This window comes from Hippocampus guttulatus, chromosome 23 (assembly GCF_054856545.1).
Source record: "Hippocampus guttulatus isolate MCC_2025c chromosome 23, RoL_Hgut_1.0, whole genome shotgun sequence".
NCBI classification, from domain to species: domain Eukaryota; kingdom Metazoa; phylum Chordata; class Actinopteri; order Syngnathiformes; family Syngnathidae; genus Hippocampus; species Hippocampus guttulatus.
In genome coordinates this window covers 4,384,881-4,411,603 of record NC_141283.1, presented here as the reverse complement: position 1 = coordinate 4,411,603, position 26,723 = coordinate 4,384,881, and the positions used below count along the sequence as shown (strand labels likewise).

The window sequence follows — 26,723 nt, the reverse complement described above, 5'->3', positions numbered from 1 at the left end:
TTCTTCTCCCCAATCGCGCTTCGCACACAAGAAGCCCATTGTATGAGTGTGTGTCCACCAGACCCTTGAAACGGCGGACCCCCACACTCTGCGACGACTTGGGTTGGAATCGGGTCACGTTTCCATGCAGCACTTATACTGCATAATTCCACTTAATTGGAATCAGGTCACAATGCCGGTGAAGAAAGATGAATGGAAGGATCGTCAGCAAACGCGGAATTTCTTTCCAGCGTTTAGGTACTAAGGCTTCCCTAACACGAGCGCTTTTCTCCATTTGTTTCCGCGCCTTTGATGGTTTCATTATCTTCAAAACATTTGCGTCGTCAGCATCCAAAAGTCATTCCGTGACTGGCCGCGCGGCCTGTTTCACAGAAGGCAGATGGCCTGAGAGAATCACTCGGAGCCTTAGGCGAGTAGGGAAAACAAAGCCACGAGGGACTAATCACAATCATGAAAGGAAGTGACACGGCTTACGAGAAGCACGACTCTCTTTCAGTAAGCCGAGCGCTGACGGCGCCTCTCTGATGCGATCCATCATCCCTGCGGAATTTCCTTCGGTCAAACTTGTGAATTTACACGAATCTGTTACATATGCAGAATAACTGGTGGGCGTCGAATAAAATCCTTCCTATCTCTGACTTTGAACCGACACCGAGTGCACGTTTGTTTGTTCAAGTTGGTGTCACGTGACTCCCGCCCGAGGCGGTGTGCAGAGTGCTCCATGTAAACAATGAACACGCAGCCACACATTCCTGCGCAGGCACGATTCAAAAACAACAACGTAATAGGCCACGGTTGACTACGAAAGGAAAAATGAAGCATCGTGGAGAAAAAAAAAATTGCCGTCATGAGACTTGAGGGTGTTTAAATTTGGGGGTAGAGGTGGTGCACCATATGTGTGGGGCTGTCGAAGGGAGGATCGTGATTTTAAGAAAGCCTGCTTTGGAGTCATTATTTTCCAGAGACTTGGGCATACAGTGGTACCTCTACTTTCGAACATCTCTTCATACGAAATTTTCAAGTTACGAAACGCCTCAACTGGAAAATATTGCCTCTTGTTACGAAAGAAATTTCAACATACGAAAGGTAAAAACAGTTGGGGCTGCTCCTCGCAGTTCCGAGTTTCCTGAACGAAACATACTTCTAGCTGCTCCGCCATTGGCTACTATTGAGCATCATCCTGGCATCCTATTGGCTAAGAGGGACCTCTACCGTTTGTGTCTGTGTAGATATATTGGTATGTGTCTTTGCAGCGTCTTTGTCATTCGCCCATGAGCTGTTCCGATAGTTTTACGTAAATGTGAATCACCCAGAAAAAGTGTTCACCAGTCGGGCGATCGCTCACTATGCTGATGTTTTCCTTCGGGCATTTTCGAAGGATTGTTAAAAGCCGACAAAAGCAAACAACCTTGGATCAGTTGTTTACAAAACGCCAGGCAAAAACCCCTTCTGAGAGAGACTATGAACTAAAGAGGGCAAAAAACCTGACGAGGATGCAGCTAGAATTTAAATGACCATCATTTTTACTCTTTACCCTATTCTTTGTTTTTTACATTATGTACAACTCGTTTATTGTGCAATGATGTAATTGTAACATCAATTTGTTACATATTTTGATGCATTTTTATGCTAAATGCTTTTATGCACTGAATTTTGGGGGGCTTGGAACGGATTAGGGTATTTTCATGGAAAACGTGTCTCTACTTACAAAATGTTCTACTTAAGAAATTTCTTCCAGAACAAATTAATGTCATAAGTAGAGGTACCACTATATTTGAATTTTGCAATTCTTTTGATAAGCAACTGAGGTCTCATGAATTGTCGATGCAGGAGTGCTTCGGTATAAATTCTAATCATATGGAAAACAGAAATGTAAATCGAAATCATTTGTTTACATTTGCAATAGAGTTGGATTATACATTGTACGTGCGTGCAGTTGTCGGCCTTCCGCCCTTTCGTTTCTCGGGACGCGCGTGGTAAAGTCAGGTGACATGGGACACGGACACGGGAAGGAGAAAAGGAAGCGCACGAAGAATGAATTGAAAGAGGAAATCCTTAGCCGGTGGAAGGGATTGTTGTGTGTTGGCGTCAGCATTTCGAAAGGGCGAAAGCATTCCAAGATATAGCAGAAGAATCAAAATAGTCTGTTCATCTTCCTTCTCAAACTTGACTTCAGTTTCCCCCTTCCGTGCTCACCCTTTCACGCACGCCTTGGCACGTAGCCCTCCTCGCCCTGCTTTTGTCCTAGGTGTGTGTGCCCGGCTTCCTGTGGTCGATGGCGCTCTCGCGTACATCCTGATCCATTTCCCGTGCCTGTCGTCGCTCTGCGCGCACCCTTTGCCCCCTCCACTGTGCCCATCCTGTCACCTCCAGCTAAACATTCCCTCGGGTCCGTTGCCTTTTTCCAGTCGCGTCATTGTTGCTTCCTGCTGAATCGGCGAAACAGAACAGTGGATGATGAATCGGCCTGGGAAAAAGTGGCACCAAAAAATACTTCATGGATGGTGAATGCCAATTTTTAGTACCTCTGAAGGCGGAAAATTGCTCGGTCTCCTTCGTCCAGTCGGTATGGCTAGATTCAGAATGATCGCCCACAAAAATTGGATTTGTGATTGAAAAATTACTTTGTTGACCAGTGTCAACAATTAAGTGACCCATAACTCATTCAGTACCAGCCAATTCTGGACCAAGTCTGAAAAGACGTTTAAAAACGTCTTTGGGAGTGAATGAGTTAAGAATGGGTGGATAGAAGAATCTTATTCATTGTGTGGAAGTGATGAAGCTAGTTGACTGCACTACTCGACTGCAGTAGCAGTCTTAAGAAAAAATAAAAACTCGTTTGCTGCCGAAATAAAACCAACGTGACGTCAGCGAGATGCAGAATCTTTTCAGCTACAGCCTCACTTCACTCATCGCCGCTTGTCTCGGAGCCGGCAAAGAGCGGGGAGGAGAAATCGGTGAGAAGTAGCAGTAAAACAGGCCAAAATTCCGCCGACCTCAGCGGGTACGGCAGGACAAGAGGCAATTTGCATATTCGGCGTGGTTGAGAGAATGCGCTAAAAACCCGCCGACTTCTTTTTCGGTCTTGGAGTCACCAAAAGTCCAGCATGTTGCGTTTGCAGTTCTCAGGATGGAACATATGGTACCACTAAAACAGCAAGATAGGAAGGTGCTCAGCCATATAATAATATTTTTCACGACTGACCATCTCCACCTGTGAGTTCTCTTTTGACCCACATTCAATGAAAGCCGCCCATTCCTTGGGTGGGATTGCACAGTGGCTTCAAAGGACCCCACACCTCACGTGTGGGCGTGCTTGTCCGCCAATAACAGATTCTTTGAAAAGGGGACTCGAGGACCCGTGCGCTCCACGCCCCGTCGCCCGGGCGACAGCAGCCACCGACGGTGGCGCTTGTATCACCGTGGCAACCTCCGAATCGAAGAGGGTCTGCACACACTGTGGCAAGTTGTTGATTGGCCAACGCGTGTGTGCTCGTGTGTGTGCGAACGGGGGGGGGGGGGGGGGGGGCTTTGAATGTCACACTTGTGACGGGGACCGCTTGTGTGTCTATGATGTGGTTTGGTGTTATGTCCCGGCCAAATTCTGAGAATCGGGCAGCGTCATGCCTGTAAAAGGGATCATGATTTGGAAACGGAAGCGAGCCAGGCGAGCGTATGCAGGTAGGCGGTGAAGTCGGAATCAAAGGAAAATTTGGGGGGGGGGGGGAATATGCAGTGATACTTAGATTTAGCTACTCTACCTAAACTCAGCTCAGCAGGTTTTTGTGGCCTTCTTCACAATCCATCACTAAAGTTGTTCGAAGATCCTTCGAGACTTTGGCCTCATTTCAGGAGGCGCGTCGATTGGAGCGACTCTTGTGCGCTTCCTTTGGCTCGTTTCGGGACAGCTACACAGAAGGAAGCAAAGTTTTTGCGTAAAGCTCCGGACTCATCATGCTTGTCGTGCCTCTGTCAAATCTGAAGTTTATTTTTGTGTGCAGTTGTGTTCTTTTTTTCATTTTTAATTTTTTTATGTTTTGGAGTGGTTCAATGTGACATGACTTCCATTGTTGATAGTCTTGATTACTGTTGCACTTGTGACCTTTTGTCCGGTGTCAGACTGAACCTTACACAGGGGAGCCATTTGAATAATTTAACATGCATTATTTTTTTATGATTAATTAGTTCACCTAATACTTTGGAAAGGTGCCTCGCAACCAATTTAATTGACCTATTATGTCTTCAATTGTTAATTACAGTCGGTACGGATCCTAATTTTTCTTTTCAGTCCAAGATTAGGCCGTAGGATTTTATTTACTCGCTTCGATTGGATTGTATCAGATCGCAAGCTCGCCACTGTGTTGTGTGTTGAAACTCAAATGTCACGATGAGTATTTCATGGCTTTCATTCTTGGTTTTGTCTTCTCTCTGCATGGGGATCCTGCATCCATCCGCCAACAATCACCTGTCACCTTTCGTACGCAACTCGCCAGGTAAGTTCCTTTTTTTTTTTTTTTTCGTTGCAACGTACGATTGAGACTGCTCGGAGAATGATAGTTTCAGCGTTTTGGCGAGGGCCGTCTCGGAAACGTGGGAAGAGATCGCGAAACGGTGCCTGTGTGAGATCATGTTTTGTCAAGCGCCACGCCATGCGGAGCCCACAGGCGCCGTTGTGTTTTGCTCACTCCACCGCACGCACACACACACACACACACATGCGCGCACACGCACCGGGAAGCGTCCCACTGAGGCTCGCCCGCTCCGCGTCGTTCCAAGTAGAGTTTTCTCACCGGAGTCGTCTGACCTGCTCCCACACCCCGGCGGAACCGTATCGCTTTACTCCGTCCTCACGCCGCTCGCCTTTCTCTGCGGCGGTCGGGCCCGTAGCTACAAAGCCGACTGGTCCGATTGGTTTTCATGAGCAAGTTTTCATGATTTTGTGTGAGCGAGCGAGATGGCGTAAGAGTGGATTTTCATTCATCTTGAGTGGTATTGACACGAAGAACACTTTATTGTATTTAATCGATGACATTGGCATGCGGATTTTCCTTCATGTCTCTCGTCTAATAGTGCTACCTTGACTTACGAGCGCTATAGCCTTGATGAGGACAAGTGCTTTCGATATGATAAGTCGTAGTAAGTTTATTAAAGGGATGTCCACTATTTAAGGAAATTGGGTGCCACCATCACCGAACCTTTTTCGTGGTTCAGGAAAATGGTCAACATTAATTTGTACAAAATATGTTCGGCGCAATTGGAGGAGTGGGGTCCGACTTCTGAGGTTCCGTTGCAGCGCTAAACACCCTCCACGTCTCTTATCACGTTGCTCGTTAGTCACCGGTTGATCAGTACAGACGAGGGAGAAGTGACCAAAAACTGCAGTGTTTACACTTATGGCCGGACCAACAACAAAGAATAATGTGTCACTAATAGACCATCTCAATAATTCTCTGAAGTGTGTTTGGACTGTGGCGGAGTCACATCAATTGATTCCTGAGTATTTTTTTTTGTTTTTATTTTTTTTAACATAGTGTTCCCCTTCTCTAACCCATTTTTTTTTTTTTGTAGTCTCGCTATATTTCAAATGCCCACCTACTGATCTGGAGCGTCTCCTGCTCAATAAACAGGCGTTCACTGCACCATGTGGTTGTCATGATTCGGTTTAGGGACCAAAAGGTGGCACTGTCGGGCTCCCCCCGGCAGCTGCACACCTGTTGGTCATTTGGTAATTAATTGTATAAAAGGACTCCTGCCCGAACGTTCAGTGTCGGGTCATTGTTGCTTTTTGCTACTGTCATGTGCGTTGCTGTTTGCTCTTAGTTTCTGTCATGTTTAGTTCATTGTTATCTTTTAGCTATAGTCATGGTTTTTGTTTGATACTTTGGACTTTGTTTGTTTTGGATGTAGTTTTCTTTGTTTTAAATACAATTCTTCAAATACACCCTGCTCCTCCCTCCTGCCTGCTTTTTGGGGTCCACCACCACCTTGCTACGTGACAGTGGTTAACGCTCATTTAAACGAGCCCAGCTCACACGCTGTTTAGCGCCGCGCCTCCTACGCTCCCCAAAGTTGATTCTGGCAGACTTGAGTGTCACATGCAAGTCTTCATACTGAAGGCTTTTTGGAGCGCCTGAACTGTGACCTCAGGGCGGTGGTGCTTTTTGTTGCTGTAGTGATTATTATTATTATTTTAATCCTTTTAAATAAATGCTTGGTCAGTTACTTGGCATCGATTTCCCTTCAGAAATCCTTCCATAATGACGCCATCCTTTTAAATCAACAAATTGGACCCACCAAAACCCAACAATTGGGTATTTGTATGATGTGCCCCACGATAAATCTTATCCGTGAGCATTAGAATGATGCGTGTGGTATCGCTAACACAACAACACGCCTTTCTCTTATGTAATCCTTGTAATTCAGTCTCCTGGCATGACTAGTCGATTCACACTTAATCCAACGGTAATATGAGGGGAACAATTGGATTGTGATACGTTGTTATTGGGATATACATTTTTGTCCGTATCGGTTTCACACACAAGCATGAATGTGTGGTTTTAATGTCTCATCACCGAGGTGGTGTCCTCAAAGCTTTTGTCCCCTTGACGCTTGACTTTTCGTCAATGCATCTCTTAGGCCCTCGAAAAGGTACACAGCGTCGCCTTGGAGTCGACTAATTAGGCCTCAAGGGTCTGATTTTAAAATGCTAGTTTGTTTGTCTTGTGAGTCATACAAAACCTTCACAACCACCCCTGAAACTTAAGTCCCGTTGAAAGAGTTGGATGGAAAACTACAGTACATTGCGTTGTTGTTGTTGTTGGGGTTTTTATTTTTTTAATTTTTTCCAACTTGACACCTGTGCAGTATGACTGCGTATGCCGAGAAACCTTTTAACGGACTTGATACCCAACGTGCCTGGAGTGAACGAGATTGTCTCTGCTGTAATGTCTTATTTTTCTGATCCGATCAATCACGTCACTGATCGATTGGCAAATTATGGCCTAACTGTTCACAGATATTGTATAAAATACAAAATATCTGCCGTTCCGATCCAGCCAATCAGATCTTTGTAAGGTCTGCGCTGAAATCCCCTAGCCAAAGCCTTTGCTCACCGCTTGAATCCGGGTGAAGGGAAGACAGCCAAAAAGGAAGCCAGTGTGTGAATTAAAGCTGGCACTTAATTCAAAGCAATAAACCAGGGGTGGGCCTATACAGTATGTACAGCTGGCCCCCATTTACAATTCTAAAAGCAGATCAAACCTCAGCGGAACTGTTATTGCAAACAACATGCAACCTAGTATCGAGTGGTTTCTTGGGGCATCAGTTTAATTTGTTCGATGAGCATTTTTATAACTTAAAAAAAAAACAGCAGGCATTTTTGTAATATGTAACATGGAAAATAGCACTGTATTATACGTTGGTGCCTTGAGATACAAGCGGCCCGACTTAAATGGTTTTTGAGATACGAGCCATCATATGGCTGTTTTGTGCCACTCCCAGTTGGATTGTTCTGTCAAAGTAAACATAGAATAAAGAGAATTATGTGTGTGCGTGTGTGTGTGTATATATATACAGTGTATATATATATATATATATATATATATATAATATAAAATCATCTTTCTAAAATAATGGCCTGTCATTTAAAAAACATTTCAGAGAACACCCCCAAAAAAAGAACCAAATATTGATTATATTTATTCAGTAGTTGTTTGTTTTCAGCGGGTAAAATTGAATGATCTGTTTAACTAAGGATGTCGCCGATTTTAGCAGAGGTGGCCAGCATCCACAGATGTTTAAGACAAAAAAAACAAACAAACAACCAAACTATGTTGACTTATGAATGTCTTGCCAGTTTATTGCGAGCATTATAATGGAAAATCCACTTTACATGCTGATGGGGGTTTTTTTTTTATTCTCGAGGGAAAATACCAATATTACAGCAAAATATACATCATACCAGTGCATTTTTTCCCTCCAAAATTTGATATTTCTTCCATTTAGTTGAGCTCTCTGATGACTTTGAAACTACAACGACCACTGACAGTGGAATTGGTTGCCCTCACTTGCATTAAGCCAAAAGAATAACACACCACCTCACCTACAAGTGTGTGTGCGTGTGTGTGTGCGTGTGTGTGTGTGTGTGTGTGTGTCAGACAGCAAGCTGCTGTAGAGGCCCACAAACTCAGTCCCTATTGTCATGCTAACGGTCGACCTGCCGTCTGCCTCATCAGCATAAATCTCGCTTTCCATTTTCCTCGCTGGGCCTCACACACTTTCTCTGATGGTGCAAGAGAACATCAAGCCCCCCCCCCCCCCGCGCCCCTCAACCGTTAACATGCACACCTACCTTGCCGCTACCGTTCTTTCATTCATCTCTGTTTTTTTCCCTCTCTCTCTCTCGCAAGCTTGTGAAGTGGTTTTTATATGCGTAAACAGTACACATGGCGCTCGCACCTCTCGCAAGGTCGTAAACGTGATTCGTGGAGTCTGGCTCCGCGTCAGACGCGGACGGCGCCACCCGCGGCGAGCAACGCGGTCTGCCCAGTCAGGCTCCGAACCGGCCGCCGGCTCGTCTTTGAGCAAATGAGCTCAGCTTGTCTTTTGCCGTTCCTATTCTGTTGGCCCTCGCTCAACTTTACAAAGAAAAATAAATCACATGAATGTCTTTTAAAGCAAAACATGAACTTGTTCTCACATCGGAGTGAAATGGGGTTTTACTATCATACTACTGCTATTGCTCAGGAATATAAACACACCGATGTCTTCCAAAATAACAACTCAAGCAATTTTCCCCTTTTCACGTGTAATTATTGTGCCTTACAATACTAATGTAGCCCTAAAAGTCCCAGCGTGCATAAATAGCGCCTTTTGTTCAGTGCTGATTATCTTAATTAAAGTGAATGACTTGAGATGAGTGCCTAGTTTGTACATTAAACTCGGGAATGTTGTCCTAAATCATGTCAGCATGAACTCATCAAATAATCGTGATTGTATTTTCAATATTTAATTGGGAATTTAGGATGACACTTGTTGACATTTTGTAGCCTTGTAAAATCAACTAGACGTTTTTTTGCGGGGGGGGGGGGGGTGTTGGATGTTGAGTAAGCATGCACATTCCCCACCGGCGCATCCTCTTCCTTAACAGCTGCTTGTCAGTCATGTCTGTCAAGACTCAAATTCAATGGAAGAGGGGCGGAAAAAGCTCAATTGCTTTTCCACAATACTTGAAAAATAATCTTTTATTCTCTTTTAAAATGACAATTTATGATGAGAATAGATTCCCAGTCGCTACTCGTCCCAAACCCAGAAAAAAATGTGCGACCACTGAAAGGAAAAGTGACTGACTTATTTCATTGCTTGGCCACAATACTAACATTCCACCAATAGAGGGCGCAAAATAGACTCTTCAATGTTTATGAGGATGTGTTGACTACATTGGTAGCATTACACATCTGCTGGAAATGTCAGTGTGGATGCAATAACATAGTGCCAGCGAAGCAAAGCTTCGGGCCCCAAATTTTGTGTCGACTTGTTTTTGTTGTCACTCTATTTGACTTTGTTGAATCGCAGTTGCTGCAATTGACTGAGAAGCAACACGTGACTGCGCATGCTTGTACTCTACTGCCCCCAGGTGGCCAAGGCGTTCATATTAGCAGGAGCAGCACAAAACTCATTGAATTAGGGCAAAAAATGTGTGTGTGGGTGGGGCGGGGGGGGGGGGATCTTTCATTTCATTACTTTCTACTTAATTGTGTCATTATTGTGTGTTTTTGTAAAGTACATTGTCTTGCTATAAATAAATGTTCTTTTTGTAAAAATATCTTGGAGGCAGGAATGTTTCGAGGGCCTTTCCCTTCATTTCACCGGGGAAATACATTTTTGCGTCGCACCTTTTCCAAAGACAAATGATTGAGTTGCACAGAACACATCTGGCCTCGGGTTTGCCGGACCAGCGTCTCTGCTCGGGCAAGACCGATCAGGAATGTGCGGCCGACCGCACCCAATGCTCCCTTTCAACCGCCGGACGCACGGCGCGTGAGCGCATGTGTGTGAATTCCCTACTCCGATGACTACCTCTGCGCGTTTGTCTTGAAAGCTATCGCGCGGCTCCTTCCTTCACGCCGCTTTTGTGTGTTTTTGCTCGGCTCTCCTCCTCAACGGTTGTGGAAAAGTACGCACATGCCTCCCACATGTGTGTCCCCTTTGTCTCATATTTTGGGAAGCGGCCGGAATGCCACTCGACACCCTTTTTGTCCAAGCTGCTAATGTCGAAAAAAAACCCCACACTGAACATCCTGACCTGAAGTCGCACTTAAAACTTTGCAGTCAGCTGCTGCTTGGGGTCAAGGGGGGGGTCAATTCCTGTGATGCGCACACACACACGCACACACACTTACTTATGGGTAAGTGCTGGTGCAGCTTTTACCCGGTGAGCAATAGAATGAAGTAACGCAAGAATAGAATTATAAAGTAATAGCGGTACTCTCTGCTCTGAATAATGGAGCATGTGTTCCTAAGAATGAAGGGATTTGTAAGAGTGGACTCCGCCTACAGCTTGTGTGCGTGTGCGTGTGTGCGCGTGTGCGTGTCTCTGTGTGTGTGCGTCTTCCTCAATATTTGTGTTGGCACAGCAGCCTTATCTCCCCACACATTAACACAATTATCATCATCATCATCATCATCTCGTCAGCACAATTAAGCTCTCACTTAAAAGTAGACAATCAGGATCTTCTGGCCCATTAGCTCTTGCAAAAGTTTTTTTGGTTTTGTTTTGTTTGTTTGTTTTCCTTTCCTCATTTGCAAATTTGTTAAATGGCGCCTCCTTGTGGAAGTAGGTAGTGGTCACAATGAGACAGGAGAAATTGTGATGAACAATTCTGACATTTCCTGAGGTCCATAACCTTCATCCTATTGAGATGAACAATATTTGTGACAAAAATAAACAAGCCTTTATTTATAAATAAGTCGGTGACAAAGAGGATTTTATACGGGATCATATTGACGTTTCTTAATTCAACTCACGATATACTGGTTGATGTTTTGACAAACTAGTGGATTGCGATATGAGTTTTTCAGGTGTAATACAATCTACAAATGTTGCACCTACCTGTATATAAGTGAAAATGAAACTACTTACGGAAGGTAGGGAAAAAAAAGGCTATGGCAACAGACACTCGCAATCCCTTTCTCAGCCTGTTCGTATTCTCATCCTGGATGTCACTGGCACGCCCGCAACTGATGGAGAGCACTTATTGATCAGCTCACCTCCGCCCAACCTTTCCATTTTTTTCTTCGTAACGGCTTAAGCGCCACCAAATGTACTGACCCTAATTATTGATGTGGTATGCATTGGGGCTCAGATAACCGAGCCAAACGCAGGTTGCAGAACAGTTACACTGGTTTTGACAGATTTTTTAAAAATCAGAAATGCAACTTTTCTAGAATCAACATTTTTTTTTTTGCACTGATTGCGAGTCTGCCTTTGTTTTCTCATAACAATAACAGCATCATAATATTTAGGAATTAAGGGTTGGATTCACAAATATACACAATTCACAAATATTTGAGTACGGAAGAAGGAGCAAGAAAACAAACAGGGCCGATACTTGACATGAAAAAAGGGTCTTTGGCGTCTGTTGTGGGTAACCGTCTTTGTACAGCAGATACTTTCGAAATAGTGCACAAAGATCCCTTTGTTTCCTAACTTGTTCTTGACTGTGTCCGAACACAACAAAAACACATGTGTTTCGTCCACGCTTAAGTAGTCACGTTCGTCGACGTTATTTACCCAGTCTTGCGTACGTCTCCTCCGGTCACGGGGTATCGCTGTCACCCGATCGGGTTTCTCAGCAAACAGGACCCAAGTCGAGGCAGGCCGCCAAGCGTCTTCTGTACGTCGGTAAGACGTTTTTTTTCACTCGTCCGTCACGCCGCGATAAACGCCCGCATATGTTTTATTTCTCTTCTCATTGCATCTGATTTTGATAAGCTTAAAGTACGCTTGCCACAAATTGACGTTGGGAGCCTTGCGCTGAGCCTTTTTGGACCAACCTCAACATATTGTCAAATTAACCAAAAGCTAAGCTAAAAGCAAAGCTGATAGCAGTCAAACGCTGCAAAGCAAACAGGATTTGCAATTTGTCGATGTGGGAAATGAGAACATGGGGCTTTATGAGAGCGACATGCTCGACAGTTGCATGCTGACCCTTGACTTTTTAATGTCCCTTGGGGATAAACGGCTTCTTTTCCTGAAATAGAGAAATCAATGGACGAGAGCAGGTTTTGGTTTCCGTCCTTGTTGTCCTTCTTGTTGTATATGTGATAAGTTGATCATTGTCCTCAATCTAGTTTCTCAACAATTGGACAATTTTGCCTGCAGTGGGTTGTCTTTTGTTAACAGGACAATGTTGGGGACCGAAACGAATGTCAAGATTGAAGGGGGGTTAAGTTTCCCTTTACACCGCAACCTCGCCACAAGCCTCAGATCGACTTTCAGCACCGTAACAGAGATCAGCCAGATACTGTTACTGACGAATCAGAAGCTACTCCGCTAACAGGATAGTGGCTTTCTCTTGACATGTTTCATAGGTCTTCATATTCGCGTAAAGGCAAACACACCCATTGGACTGGTTTATTGTCACACACCACACACATGTAACCGCAGACTTGGTTGGGAAGAACACCGCTCTAACAGAGCCCTCTAAAAAAAAATTGTTTTCGTCCCAGGACAGCACCTGTTGCCTGCCTTAACCCCCCCCCCCCCCCCCCCCCCCATGTGCACAAGAGAGACCCTGCAATTTTCAGAATTGCATTCCGCCCCAGTTCATGATGGTCTGACTATGGTCTGGTTTGTGGTGTTTATGTTCCAGTCATGTCTAGTGTTTGAATAAGTCCTTTCCTGTCACCTCGGGCGGAATGTCAGCAACATGCCTTCACGAAAGGGTCCTGGAATAGACGCGACTTAAAACAGTCGCTTCGAAAAACCTCCACGGGCACTGGTTGTCCTCTGAGAACACCTTGCAGATCAAACAAAATGCTCTCAGAGTCTCAAGTCTCGGAACATATGTTATGTACAGGAGGATGGCCGAGGATATACAGCAAAGGAGTAAAGGTGCAAGGGAGGTCTGAAAAAGCCAGGATGGGAGTGGTTGCACATGGATGGAGGGGCAGTGCAAGGATCCTAGAAAAGGGCTTGAGGGAGTGGACAAAGGGGGCGGAGTGACTCAGGTTTCAGCACTCTTGCTACCGGGCTCGGTTGGTATTCTAACCCTAACCTCACAACCCTCAATTCCTCCAAGACAAGACACTCAACCAAGCCTCGGACTTAGGAAAACCTTCCTGTCCTGTGCGGTCGCATGGATTCTTCTTCTGTTTTTTTCTTTTGTTTTTTTTAACCTATCATCAGCCGAACTGCCTCCTCTTTGTCCACCATTGACAGCTGATCTTTATCTCAGCAGAGGAAATAAAATGCGTCGACTCAGAAAAGTTTTTCTCTCACGTGGCGGGAGCGTCGCTTCTGTTCGACCTTCGGGCTGAGAATAGACCGCGGATGCTGCAAGATCTTCGCCTCCTGGTGCGTTGCAGTGCCGAGACTGTACGTGTCAGCTGGTGCGCCATCACACTTAAGGGCACACATGGTGCCGAAGAACAACAGGCTTTTTGTTTTGATTCTTAATCGAAAAGAAGCAGAATCGGCTTCTACACGGGAAGGATTTCTGTGCTTCTGCCCTATGCAAGCGTGTCTATCCGACAATCAACTTGTTGGATTTGGGAATCCCGTCCGAACCCTTGAAGCATAAAGGAAGAAAAACAGCAGGAGGATTTAGTCTGTCGTGATGCGGAAGCCCGGATGAAAGTTGGTTTGGCCGGAACTATTTATATCCTCAACATGGAATCAAAATACTTGGGTTCCGAAGTGCGCGCTCAGATCTGGGTGACGTTCCCCAAAACGTTTGGAATCTCACATCGTCCGTCCACCCGATAACCGACATCAAAGGATTATTATTTCAAATTACAATCCCACGAAGGAGAAGACTCTTCGATCCCTCATGAGCTTGTGAGGATGAGAGGGGATCGGCGACCACCCGAGAAACCCGCCAAGCTGTCGCGTGCTCTCAGCTGGTTCAGCCTCTCCACCCTCTCGCGCCAGAACCGACACATCTTCTACAGCCAGAACGAGCTACACGTGGTCCACGACCACCGCTCGTCCCAAGAGCGGCATTCGCACCACGACCGCCACGCCACTAGCCCGGACACCGGCGGCGACACCGACGACTGGGTGTACCAGCCTCGACACAAGATAGGTTGTTTTTCAATTGTTTTCCAAAAATATCTGTGAAACCGCGCCACGTCCGCGGCGGTTTTCACGACCCGGTCGGACTTTTATTGACGCTTGCCTTTCAACAGGAAGATTGTGAAGTAGCCACGAGACTTTTTCCGGCCTGTTGTTCTCCACTTCCTTGTTGCCGTGGAGAACATGTGGGAGGTGTTACCGGGGACAGTTTAGGGGGTCAAAGGCGATAGGTAAACAATGATGCATCGTCCTGCGGAAGCAGCGTAGGTGATGTCATAGCGTGATCGTCTTCCAGGCTCTGTGGGTGTTTAGTTCTTTCCAGATGTTAAAGTACAAGCCATACCTCTCTCGGGAGTAGTCTTCTAATTAAACTGGCAAGTTATTGATCCATTTCTGCGTGGTGGCACTTAGTAGCGATCTACCCAAGAAGAGAAATTCACACTATAACTTGGTTAACTTTGACCTCGTTTTGTCGTCATTGGCAGCTCTCCTGTTTGCTCAGATCAACCTCAACCTATTTGACACACAAATTGGCCGGCACAAGTCGTCATCCATATTGAAATGAATTCAAATTCTCGGGCGCCAACGAGGCGGTGTCACACCTGCTCGCTGGGATTGTGACACATTTGGCGGTGGTGTGCGAGTCCGCTCGAGTTGCGCGCTGCGGCGCTCGTCAACAAAATCATTTATGAACGTTGCACTGGGGTATGAGTGGAGTGGAATGGAGTCAAGTCGCATTCCATCGTCTCCGCATCCAGTTGAGTGTCGTCAGCGGATTTAGGCCATCAGATCAAATGTATTCATCAGCGTAACACTCGCGGCGATAACAAATTGTACGTCTGCAACAATATCTGTTGAAATGCTGATAATCATCAAGTTGGACCGAAGCGATGACGGGCTTAGATAGCGCTTGTTCTTCTATACTGACGCTAAGGGCATCATCTGAGACCACTGATGCACGGTATGATTAGTTTTTGAAGCGTCCGACTTGGTTCAAAGTCTTCACGTCTGTTTTGTGTGGACAACTCTGAGACTCGGTGCAAAACTTAGCGTATACGTACCGGTCCTTTAAGCTAGCTCTTGGAAGGAAACAAATGTTTATTAGCGTATACGTACTGGTCCTTTAAGCTAGCTCTTGGAAGGAAACAAATGTTTATTAGCGTATACGTACTGGTCCTTTAAGCTAGCTCTTGGAAGGAAACAAATGTTTATTGACTGGATGCCATTTGTGGACTGTGAATTTGCGATGAACTTTTTATACATTTTGTTTCCTACTGTCGGCGACAGGTTAGTGTAAAATCCTTTTCGCCGTGCAACACATAGTACACACATATACTGAACGCCACACAGACGAAACGTCACATACCAACGCTCAAGCTATTTATAACATCTGGACGGCACTCCAGAAGCCACGACAAGACGTTCTGGGCAGCGTTGTGCATAAATATAGCCCTAAAATGAGTGGCTGTGGCTTGCAAACCATCATTTTTCACACAACGTCTCCAGGCTCGGCTGTTTGGATCTGTTCCCATGACAATGATGCGTATGCGAGTAAGTGTTTTCCTCACTGGCTTCATAACTTTTGACCCGCCTCCAGGGGATGCCTGCAGGCCAACCAGCTGCGAGAAGCAAAAGTAATTGCTGGTGAAGACGAGTAAAACTGGCATTATTTCACCCCCTCCCAAAAAGGTTATTTCAGCGGGGAACATGGTGACCTAGTGGTTAGCACATTCGCCTCACACCTCTGAGGTTTGGAGTTTGAATCTTTCATATTTTAAAGTACCGTATTTTCTGGACTATAAATTGCAGGTTTTGGGGGGGGGGGGGGTTTGGGGGGGGGCCATAGTTTGGCAGGGGGTGCTTATACTCGGGAGCGACTTCTGTGTGAAATTATTAACACATGATCATTTTACATTATTTTCATATTAAACCGCAAGAGGGCGCTCCAGGCCCGTGTTGATAAATCGACGGTGAGTCTGACATCAGCGAAGTAGCAGAGGAAGGATTTAATGATTTGGAGTGACACTGATGGTTTGGTAATTTGAGCATGTTCTTGACGCTGTGATTATCCGAATAACGAATAATATGTTACGTGAACATACCAGGCATGACCTGCGTTTGTTGTTTATGCGTCATGGAACGTTAGCATATTCAGCCTGTTCTTTATTTTACTTTTATTTTAAATTGCCTTTCAAGATGACATGTCTGTTCTTGGTTTTGGATTTTATCAAATACACTTCCCCCCAAAAATGCGACTTATACTTAAGTGCGATTTATACGTTTTTTTTCTTCTTTATTTTGCATTTTACGTCTGATTCGATTTACACTCCGGAGCGATTTATAATCCGGAAAACACTGTATATTCTGTGAGCCAGTTTGAACACTCACTATATGAAATTTTAAATTCTTGTAACAAGAACTCCAATCAGTCAGACATTGTTTTTGAAGTCTAGGTGAAGAAATAGACGGCCCTGTGACGAGTCCCTGTCAAGGCAGCTAGAAATTTTTGCTCCGCATGTTTGCTTCCTGGCATCTTATATATTTCTGCCACTGGCCAGTCAGCAGGGAAGTCATCCAAATTTATTTTGAGCCGAGCATACATCATGCCAAAAATGAAAGTTTGGAGATTTGAGAGATGTAAAATAGTTTTGACGGCCTCGCGTGGGTCGTCACCTGTTTTACACACGTCCAGATGTGCATGGCGCTACGTACGCTGTTGCAAGTATTTAGGGCAGCAGCATATTGACCTAAATATTAACCCTACCTTGGCAGCAGTCAGAAGCGGAATTGGCTTGCCTCTCACACGAAATCATTTTCATGGGATGTTTATGAATTAAGGCTGTATAGGGGCAAGGTTATTTTAGGACACCGAGCCAGAATTCTCAATATTTGCCTCCACTTTATCGCATTGTTTTTTTTAAATGGGTACTGCTAAGTCTTTCATTGGCAGCCGTTTTCAAAGGACAGTTCCGCAAATTGCCAGCCACTATATAGAGCATTTCGACTGAATATGAATGTTGTGTTCTCACGATATAAGGACCAAGCCCGCCAAGAACAAAAAGTACTCTTCTCTTTTTTTTTTTAAATACCTCAAACTATAAAACGTTAAAATACAAAACACAGAAAAGGTTTTTGATGGCAAAATCATTTATTTACAGATACACAATTATGAAACACTCCGTGAGCGACGTCAGTGGCATTTTTATTTTTTTACATGGCCTCCGTCATGCACTCAATAAACCGGGTAATCTTTTTTTTTTTTTTTTCCCACAATCGTGACGTGACGTTCACTTTTTACTCCCCGCCACCACACAGAAACGAAATTTGCATGTATCTTGAAAAAAAAAAAATCGAGCAAGTGATGTCTCGTATCTTGTAAGGCACTACCACTGCACTTCCTGTGTGCTTATGTGACAAACTCATCCTCCTGTAATGCAGTGGGCCAATCCAGATTAGCGGATGATCATTTTCCCCGAGGGGACGATGTATGTGTGTGTATAAAGCAGCAAGGCCTCATTAAAAGATAGACGTGGAAATCTGCTGATGTGGCCTACAGCCTGGGGAACATGTTGTACACGCAAATACTCCGATATATCAAATGGGCCTAATTCTCTCCTCTTTTCTCTCCTATGTGCTGATAACTGATCCACCCTATCCAGGTAAGTCACTTCCTCCTTTCTTTTGACCCCCCCCCCCCCCACCTCATGGTTCATGTCTCTTTTGGCTGATCTCGGATCAGTCCTACCACCTCACGTTTAAGCCTGCGTGTGAGTGCAATCGCATTACAGCTACGAAAAAAAACAACAACCCCGAAACAAATCTGTCAGTCTCGTATGGCGACTGTTATTTGATGGCAATTTGTATCATACACATCCTATTAGCTCGGCATTATGGGGTTTTATCCTCCCCGAGTGGCACAAGACTTGATGAAAGGGGAGAGGATTACATTGGCGGACATGATTTCAATTTGCGTGGTTCTTGTTGAGAGGCCGTTGTTGCTTTCACCATCCACAATTGATCCATTTTTGCCTTTCGGTGTAAAATAACAACGCGTACGTAATAGCTGACAATGTACAGCACGCTCTGTTGAGATAAGATGGCGGCTAAAGCCCTCATCTTGACAACAACGACTGTGTTTTATCTCGTGACAAAGTTTATCTTTTCAGTTGCAATGGGTACGGTTTTCATGTCTTGTACTTGAAAACGACAATTTATTTCCTGAAGTGCTATGTACGTACAATATGTGGATGACATTTTCCTCTCGTATAACATCAAATGTTGCATCCACAAATCTTCCACCAGAAACAAATCAAAGAAACATGTTTGATGCAGAACTCCTAATCGTGATTCAAAGTATCCATTGGTCAGCGACCGTTTCCGTTCATTCCTCCTCCGTCATCGTAGGAACTGGAAGACCATCAAAACCATTGATACACCGCGATGGAAAACCCATCGAAATGATATAATGCGACGATTCAATAAGTACCGTTTGCAGCGCCAGCAGATTTGTTGGCAAATTGAATTCTAAAATTCCTTCTCTCCCGCTTGGCTTAGCGAGAGCCGTCATCGGGCCGACCTCAGTAGCGGTTCTTTCGAGCTGGCGGTTTTAATAGCGGAGGTTCCCGCGAGCATTACAAGGTGGAAGCCTGGAGGCAAAAAAAGAAAGAAAGAAAGAAAAAAAAGGTTTTATGGGCTGCTTTGTTAGGCAGCAGCAGGCTTCTTTTCGAGGGTTCCTTATTGTCATTTCAAAATGTTTTTTTTTACACACAAAACCGGCGACATCTGGTCTTGGCAAACGTGTCACGGCCTGCAAGCAATAACGAGGGCTGGGATTAGCCACTCAAAAACGTCAACCGTACTGAAGCTGAATTTGACAAACGCTGCCAGCGGCGTCGCGATAACGCTCTCAGACGTGTTGCACCGTATGAAACAAAAAAAACATTGGCTCCTTTTGTAGCAGGGAAACTGATGGATTTGCAGCCTCGCTTTGTCTTCCATTGTCGCTTCCTGTAAATGTCATGGCCAAGTATCCCAAAACATGATGAATGACCTAAAAAAAACCCCGTTCCAGTCAGTCCATGTGAAAGCCATTAGGGAACCTTCATTGGAAATCAATGGCTTTTTTTGTGGATCTTCGCTAATGCTCGTTGAGCATTTGAGATATTACGGGATGGACGGGTAGCTGTGCGTGTCACTGCGGGCTGGCTCGGGTTTCCATCCATGTTTTGGCATCAGCACACGCAGATGAGCTTGTCGTTTGCTCCCACGTAGGCCAACAGTTCAATTGTGGGGGATTGAAAGTGATTATTTTTGATCAGAGCATCATGTTTTGGGCGCCATGCGAACTGCTCACTTTCCATATGCTCTAAAAACACAATCCTTCACATACAGTTGAAACGACCGTAACAACGGTACCGTTTCGGCAACTCGTCAGCGCTTTCAGTAAATGAAACATTTTTTCGAATGGGTCCCAAAGTGAACTGAAAATTTGAAAATCGTCACTTACTTTTTCTGCGTAAACAGGAAGAAAAAAAAAAGCAAATCCAGTTTTACCGTGACTTGTGAGTAGGCACGCGCCGAGATCAAATTCTTGCGGTCTGATAACAGCGAGCAAAACTATCACGCTTTCATGGGATCACATGATTTCAACTGATCTTAAGACACGGCAAGGTCGCTCTTTTCACACCTCGATGTGCTTCGCAGAGTTACCAAACAACATTTAAAGGCAAACAAACTGAAAGCCTTGAAAAAATAGGGAAAGATTTAAGACATTTAAAAGCAAACTCCTCCTTTAGTGACATCATTGTTTTCAGATCGCTTTGGATTAACATCAACGAATCCATTATGCCTCTTATTTATTTGATTTTTTTTTTTTCTTAGGTTGCGATGTGTACGTATAGGCGAGGAAAAGCACGTGAAAGCCAGACTTTCCCTGGCACTGAACTTCAGTGCAACAAATAGTAGTGTGCAAATTCCCATTAGGCAAGTCTGATGTGGTTAAATGGCGACAGTAGCTCCGAGGCTTTAAAGGTGAGAGACGCTGGGCTCTGTTAGATGCGCAAATACAGCAGCGAACGAGAGGCGAGGGGGGGGGATTTTTTTTTTCTTTTGTTTTTTGCGCAAAGCAGTTTCCTGCAGTGGGGAAGTTGGCGTGTTGCCCCTCGTGTGTGACTGGAGGAGGAGGGGAAGGAGGAGTAGGGAGGGCGACGGCACGGGCAGAGCGTAAGTGTCAGTGTCTCGGCTGCGTGCGTGAGGAGCGAGCGGCGAGAGCCGGGGAGGAGGAAGGCGTTTGTTTCTGGTGGAATTAAGTCAAGAGGAATGTTCTGCTTGAGGGGTAAGTGTCTGCAGCGGACGCGGATGTTTTTTTGCATTTGGGCGCGCGATCGGCAGGAGGACAAAGAAAAGTTGAACTCCATCCCTCCTTTGTTGGAAACGCACTTTCCAAGCAGTTTCCTTGCCTCGATCTCCTCCCTTTCCATTTGAATCTTTCCTCACTTTGTGCCTCTTCGGTCCTGTTCAAGTTCCCTGAGTTGTTTTTTTTTTTTTTAATTTTTTTTTTGTGTTGTGTGCGTAAAAATAATGGCGATTTTAGCAAGTGATGTACCGGTACATATTTTTCTACTGCGGCATTGTCCTTCTTGTGCCCGCTTGCGAAAGCGGCTACTCCAAAGTGCAGTTCAAGAAAAAGCAGCAACACTTCTGCTGCCCTGACACTCACCACTCACTCACTTTTGGCTTCTCCAACCTCCTTCATCACCTCTCAAGAATGCACGTGACATCATGGCGTCGGATAGAGATTTTTAATATTTGCCCTCGTTTGCAGCGGATTACGACCAAGTGTCAAACTGGTCTTCACGACAGGCCACCTCGTAGTTATGCTTTCACCCAGTGGTTATAACCAGACGCGGGTGGAATAACCACAAATTGTACTCAAGCCAGAGTAGTGTTACTTCAAAATAATATGACTCAAGTAAAACAGTAGTCCTCCAAATAATTGCTTGAGTAAGACTAAGTAAAAAAAAGCATACTGGGTTGCTGTGCTAGAAGATGTCATCCTTATGGAACTAATTCTCTTGTCTCCGGTTTCCAGAAGACATTAAACATTTTGACTGTTTGGGGTTGTAAAAAAAAAAAAAAGTCCCAGTACCTCAGCTGGATGCAATAAGACACAATCGACACTTGTAGTTTCCACACCAAGTAACCAATAGGGCAGGCCAACACATGGCGCAAAAAAGATTTAAACCAAATTGAGTCATTCGGAGAAGTATGTCACACTGGTTGTCCAACACATTTTTTCGCGTCAAAATCATGTCATGTCGGGTATGTCATGTCGAATAAATACAGACATTTGGATGGACTCGGCACAATTCACTTCTCTGTAAGATGCAGTCATTTTAGTCTCTTCACTGAGGATAAAGAATAAATGCCCGATCGTCCTGTTGTGTTATCTGTTGAAAAACGTATGCAGTATTATTAACATGCTTAGAAAGAATGTAAAAAGTCTCATCATTTTGTCAAATCCCCATCTCTGACCGGTCACAGTTTTAAATGTCATGCTTCCAAGACGAACCGACCCAGATCCCGTCCCTGTTGTGGTTGCCAGAGATGCAGATTGCTTGCCCATGTTCCGATTAAAACAAGCAACCCAAGCTCTCATGCAGCCCTGGCCCATGTTCTTCAGCAGCCAGCTGACCACATATCCCCACGGCAGCCTTGAGTTTTGGCCTAAGCTTCTTTACGCTTGTTGACACCAGCTTTTTGGGACGTTACATAAGGAACTGCTTCCCCTTAAAGCTCCCAAGTTGGAACGTGATCAGACTTGAGATGTGGAGTCTCATCCAAGCTAATGATTCTATTGCCGTAAGGTTTGTTAAGGTCACTCGTGGCTACTCTTAACTCATTCAGTACCAGCCAATTCTGGACCAAGTCTGAAAAGACGTTTAAAAACGTCTTTGGGACTGAAAGAGTTAAGGCAGAACATAATTCTGTTGATGCCAGCTCTTTCATTGCCATTACCGATCGTGAGATATTATCCGGTGTGTTATCCGGTCAAAAAGCTGAAGTAGCTGTAAAAAGGGCCACATGTTCCTTGCATTTTGACAAATGGACATAATATGAGGATCAGAGTGTAATTCATCAACTTCCCCAGTAGGGGAACAACTCCACTCTAACTGAGGGATTCCCCAAATTGTGGCCAACTGGCTGCTTTCAACAGGCTGAAGAGAGGGTGCACCACCTCTACTGGGACGTTGAAGTGGGTGCATGGCTTTAACAGTTCAAGAGGGGCTACTCGAACTTAGTATTCCCCACAGTTTTTCAGCCAAGGAGTGCGCAAAGTATGTGGGAATGTTAAAAAGAGTGGGTTCTTTGAAAGTTTGTTAATTGCCGCTTTAAGTTTTTTATGCCACGGGGTGCGGTGATTCTGTTGGGATGTTGAAAGGGGGGATGTATGGCATAAGATAGGCGATACGCCAACTCTGCCTGCATGTTGAAGGGGCTGTATGGCTTCAAAAAATTTCAGCAAGGGTTTGCGCAAAATGGATGTGAAAAGGTGCGTACAGCTTTTAACTCATTCAGTACCAGCCAATTCTGGACCAAGTCTGAAAAGACGTTTAAATACGTCTTTGGGAGTGAATGAGTTAAGCACTTGGGAACTCGGTGCGCCAACTGTGTCTGGATCAGCATCCAGACAGATGTAGCAAACCTCTACTCCAGTGCACACGCACCACCGAACTATCATCGTCAAATCATGTAAACATAATCAAAATATCTACCCCAAAGGGTGCGCACCACATTTTGCGAAAAGCACATCTCGCTGTCCTTTAATCGGCTGGCATTTTCCAGTGCGTGTGAACATCCAGGAGATGCCAATCGAGATGTGCTGGAATGTGTCGGGTCGTCTTTAAAATCAATTTGCACTTTGCGGACACTTGCTGCTTGAAATGTGACGTAGAGTTAATATTAGAGCAGTTTTAGAGCACATGTGACTTGAATTCTTGTCACGTGTGCGCTTGTGTATTTATTTTCCACACACGCTTTCGGAAAGGCAGCGATGTGTCACGTTAGTTTGGGCTCGCAGAGCAATGACCTTCATAGCTCTCCATATGTCTAATGCTATATTTATCCACAACACTGCTATTGCGTTTCACGCACCTTTTTCACGGTATATACGCAGCTTGGAGGATTTCAACAAATCTACAGTATGGACAAGGTGCACGTCCATCACCAAACTACAATAACAAAGGTATCCTATTGCAAAAGTTGTTTTACACTTTTTAACGTAACATCAATTTTTTTCCCCCAGATTTTGTGAATAATAATGAAAGCAGTAAGGGGCGGGGGGGGGGGTAAGGGATGCACAAAAGCAAGTTGAACTCATGTCAGGATGCGTGAATTAAAAAAAAAACAGGTGTGATTAAAAGAGGGGCTGGAGAAAGGAGGGCAGAAAAGTCGATTCAACCAAAGCAAGGAAGGATACAAATTTAAAAATGCGGATCTGAGGGAAGGATGCAGGAAGTCGGGAACAAAGGAAGGCATGAGGGAAGGAAGTCAGGAAGGAAGGAAAAAAGACAAAGGAGGAAGGAAGGAACAAAAGCAGGTTCTCAAATCAACTCAACTGTATTTATAGAGCACTTTAAAACAACCACCGTTGTATATAAAGGATTGATCTGGAGATAATATTGCGCCGCATTTGAAGTTTTCACTCGGGTTAAGTTTTAGGCAAAACAGTGGTCATCTCCCTGTGGGTGAGTGCACGACTTAAACCCAGCATGCAGGTGCTCCATTGGGATTCATGTGCAGCCATGGTTACCATTGTCCCTCATTGACCAAAGCCCTTCCGTTCTAGTCCTCCCTTTCAACCCCCCCACCCCCCGCCCTCGAACACTTTACACACTCGACACATGTGGACACTCACTTGCCACAAGTATGCGTTTTGACATTTTTCGTCCGGCGTCGGCGCTCGCACGGCTCTAATAATGTTGCACTGGATGACCCTTGAAGTGTACGCATTTGCAGACTGCGGTTTGCCCATTATGGTTTGTATTTGCACGCGTACATGCGGTGGTTTTGGCCGACCCGACACTGTGGAAATGATAACCATAGTTAATGGCTCCTTCAGGGCGCTGGCCATCCGCTGTTGAGGCTTTGGCTGAATGGCAGCCAACCGTGGACGCACAGAGACGATGTGTAAAATAGGGTTCAGGTTTAGTTAGGTCTTAAGATTGGCTTTCTTATACCTGCAAATACCCCTTGAAATGCTATTTGGGCAAAAAACACTTGAGATGACCAAGACTGCAGTTTGTTGTAGTAACATAACTGAGCTGTGAGGGGCAGAGTGGTGCCACAGGGCATCCAGACCGCTGGAATAGATAAGGAAGAAACCCATTGTAGAAGTATAAGAAGAAGAAAAAAAAGACCTAGCTTATCTCATTGGTTACAAATTTTTCTCCCCGTCTCTCCCTGGCGAATGATGGTAACCAGCGGCTCGCCTATTTATGTCAGGCAACAATTGGCTAGCGGTCCCTTTCACATCCCAATCATGGAATCCATTGCTCAGCCAACACATAAGGATTTGCCCTCGCGATTATTGAATTGGTTTCACATTTACAGTTGTCGGCCCAGGAACGATCACTTAACACATCCCACACCACAGGATACTCGCTCGGGATTATCTTTCAGACACAACCGACAATCAGGCCTATGCCGACTTTTACTACAAATGGGCGAAGAGGCTTCATTTCAATGATTTACTTTTGGATTTGTGATTTGTGACCACCACTAGAGGGACACCTTTCCCCCCGCCCCGAGTGCTCCCTTGTAATTCCAGAATTACGCCCCACTAACCAGCTGCCCTCATCCTCACCTATCACGGGTGATGCCAGCACCAGTCACGGTCTGATGGTGATCTATTCTGGTTTTAATCCACCGTGCGTGCATCTGTCCGTGCTCAGGTGTCAGGTATTAATTCACACCACCCATCTGTGACTCACATGGCTACAATTACCCGTGTACACTTGTTAACATTTGCCATACCAGGTTGTTGTGTGCACTTTTGTGCCCTTATTTTGTATGTGACATCATCTGTGTGTGTGTATTGAGTTACAACAGCGATTCACATGCTGGCGTTTGACGTTCCATGACACAGGGGTTTGCATCATTTGTGTGCCATCTGACAAATGGCAACCCAGTTTTGAGGCAGTAGCTAATTACCACCAGTATGGTGTCCATCTGTGTTGAGTGCGTTCGAGTGGAGACGAGGCTGGTTAATCTGGGTTTACAGATTAGATGAGCGGGGTTGGGAATCAAGAGGACTTGGGGAGAGGCGGGGCGGGGGGTGTAAGGTTCTGGCCTATGACGAAGTTCCTTCTTAAATTGCCAGACGTAGAGAACTGCTGACTTGCTTCCAACTTCAAACCGATGCATGGCTCTCTGGACTTCTGAACATTAGTTTAAATCAATTGATGCGTCGCATGATGCGTCCAAGTCAGTTAAAACACAGAGTAATTGTTTTGTTCTCAACCTAATTTTTGAATCTTTTTGATATCAGGATTTTTGTGGTCATTTTTGAGAATCCAAGATGTCAAGTGCATGCCAGGATTTTCTGATAGCCTAGTTCTAAAATAGTTGTGGTGAGCATTTGTTGTGGAAGTTCAGTTTTGTAAGATAACCTTGCACACAGGCTTCCTTTGTCAAGTAAATCAATGCAAATCAATAGAATCCCCTGAGAGAGGGAACGGAAGGACAAAAACTGTAGGAGGAGGGAGGAGGAGTCCAAGTTGGGGGGGGGTGGGCATTGCGGTCCCCGGCGGGTTACCAAAACTACCAGCCACCACCTCAAGTGGAGGCTCCAGATTGAGGAGAGAGAGAGAGGGAGGAGTTGTGGGGTCTGCATAGCCCAAGGGAGGTGGGCGACTGCTCGGTGTTAAGGTCTTAGCTGGGGATGATCACATATGTGCACTGCCTCTCTTCGGCGCCGGTGGTCAGCTGCTGGCACAGGGCCTGCTATGAGGACCGCCCTGGTGAAAGGCAAGCGCCGTTCTCCTTCCAGCCCGCCAACAAGATGGGGAACCGCCTCCAGTCGGAGGCCTCCCCCAGCGCCCGGACACCCAGCAATGAGGGCTGCCTACGCAAACGTCTGCTGTCCGTGTCCAAAGTCCACCAAAAACCGGACTCTCTCTGGACACCCAAACCTCTGCTTGGACCTCTTGTTAAAAGCCCGTCAGGGAAGACTCAAACCTTCCATGATGAGAAAGGTATAGTCCCAAGAGGCAAAGATGTTGAGTTTGAATACTGTGCATCTTTATCGTCCAGAGTTTAGATGCTCGTCCCAGGAGACATTTTTCGAGGATGTTTGAGATCAGATTACCCAGGATAACAGTTCTTATTAGCCTATTTGTGTTTGCTACAGGAATTATTTAGTATAGCT

General features: G+C 45.1%; 1 protein-coding gene across 4 annotated transcripts in view; it reads left to right on the top strand.

The window, feature by feature from the left end:
- LOC147185815 (NHS-like protein 1) overlaps window positions 1-26,723 on the top strand; it is a 74,922-nt gene that overhangs the window by 15,663 nt on the left and 32,536 nt on the right. Inside the window, exon 1 of one of the 4 annotated variants that reach the window (XM_086104238.1) lies at window positions 17,687-17,955. The exons of 1 other annotated variant lie outside the window; for it this stretch is intronic. In XM_086104238.1, coding sequence (XP_085960364.1) covers window positions 17,895-17,955 — 61 coding nt within the window. In that variant the 5' untranslated portion in view covers window positions 17,687-17,894. Of the gene's footprint in view, window positions 1-17,686; window positions 17,956-20,510; window positions 20,631-25,651; window positions 26,551-26,723 lie in introns of those variants that run through there. 2 more of the 4 variants (XM_086104242.1, XM_086104236.1) reach the window with 2 other exon arrangements.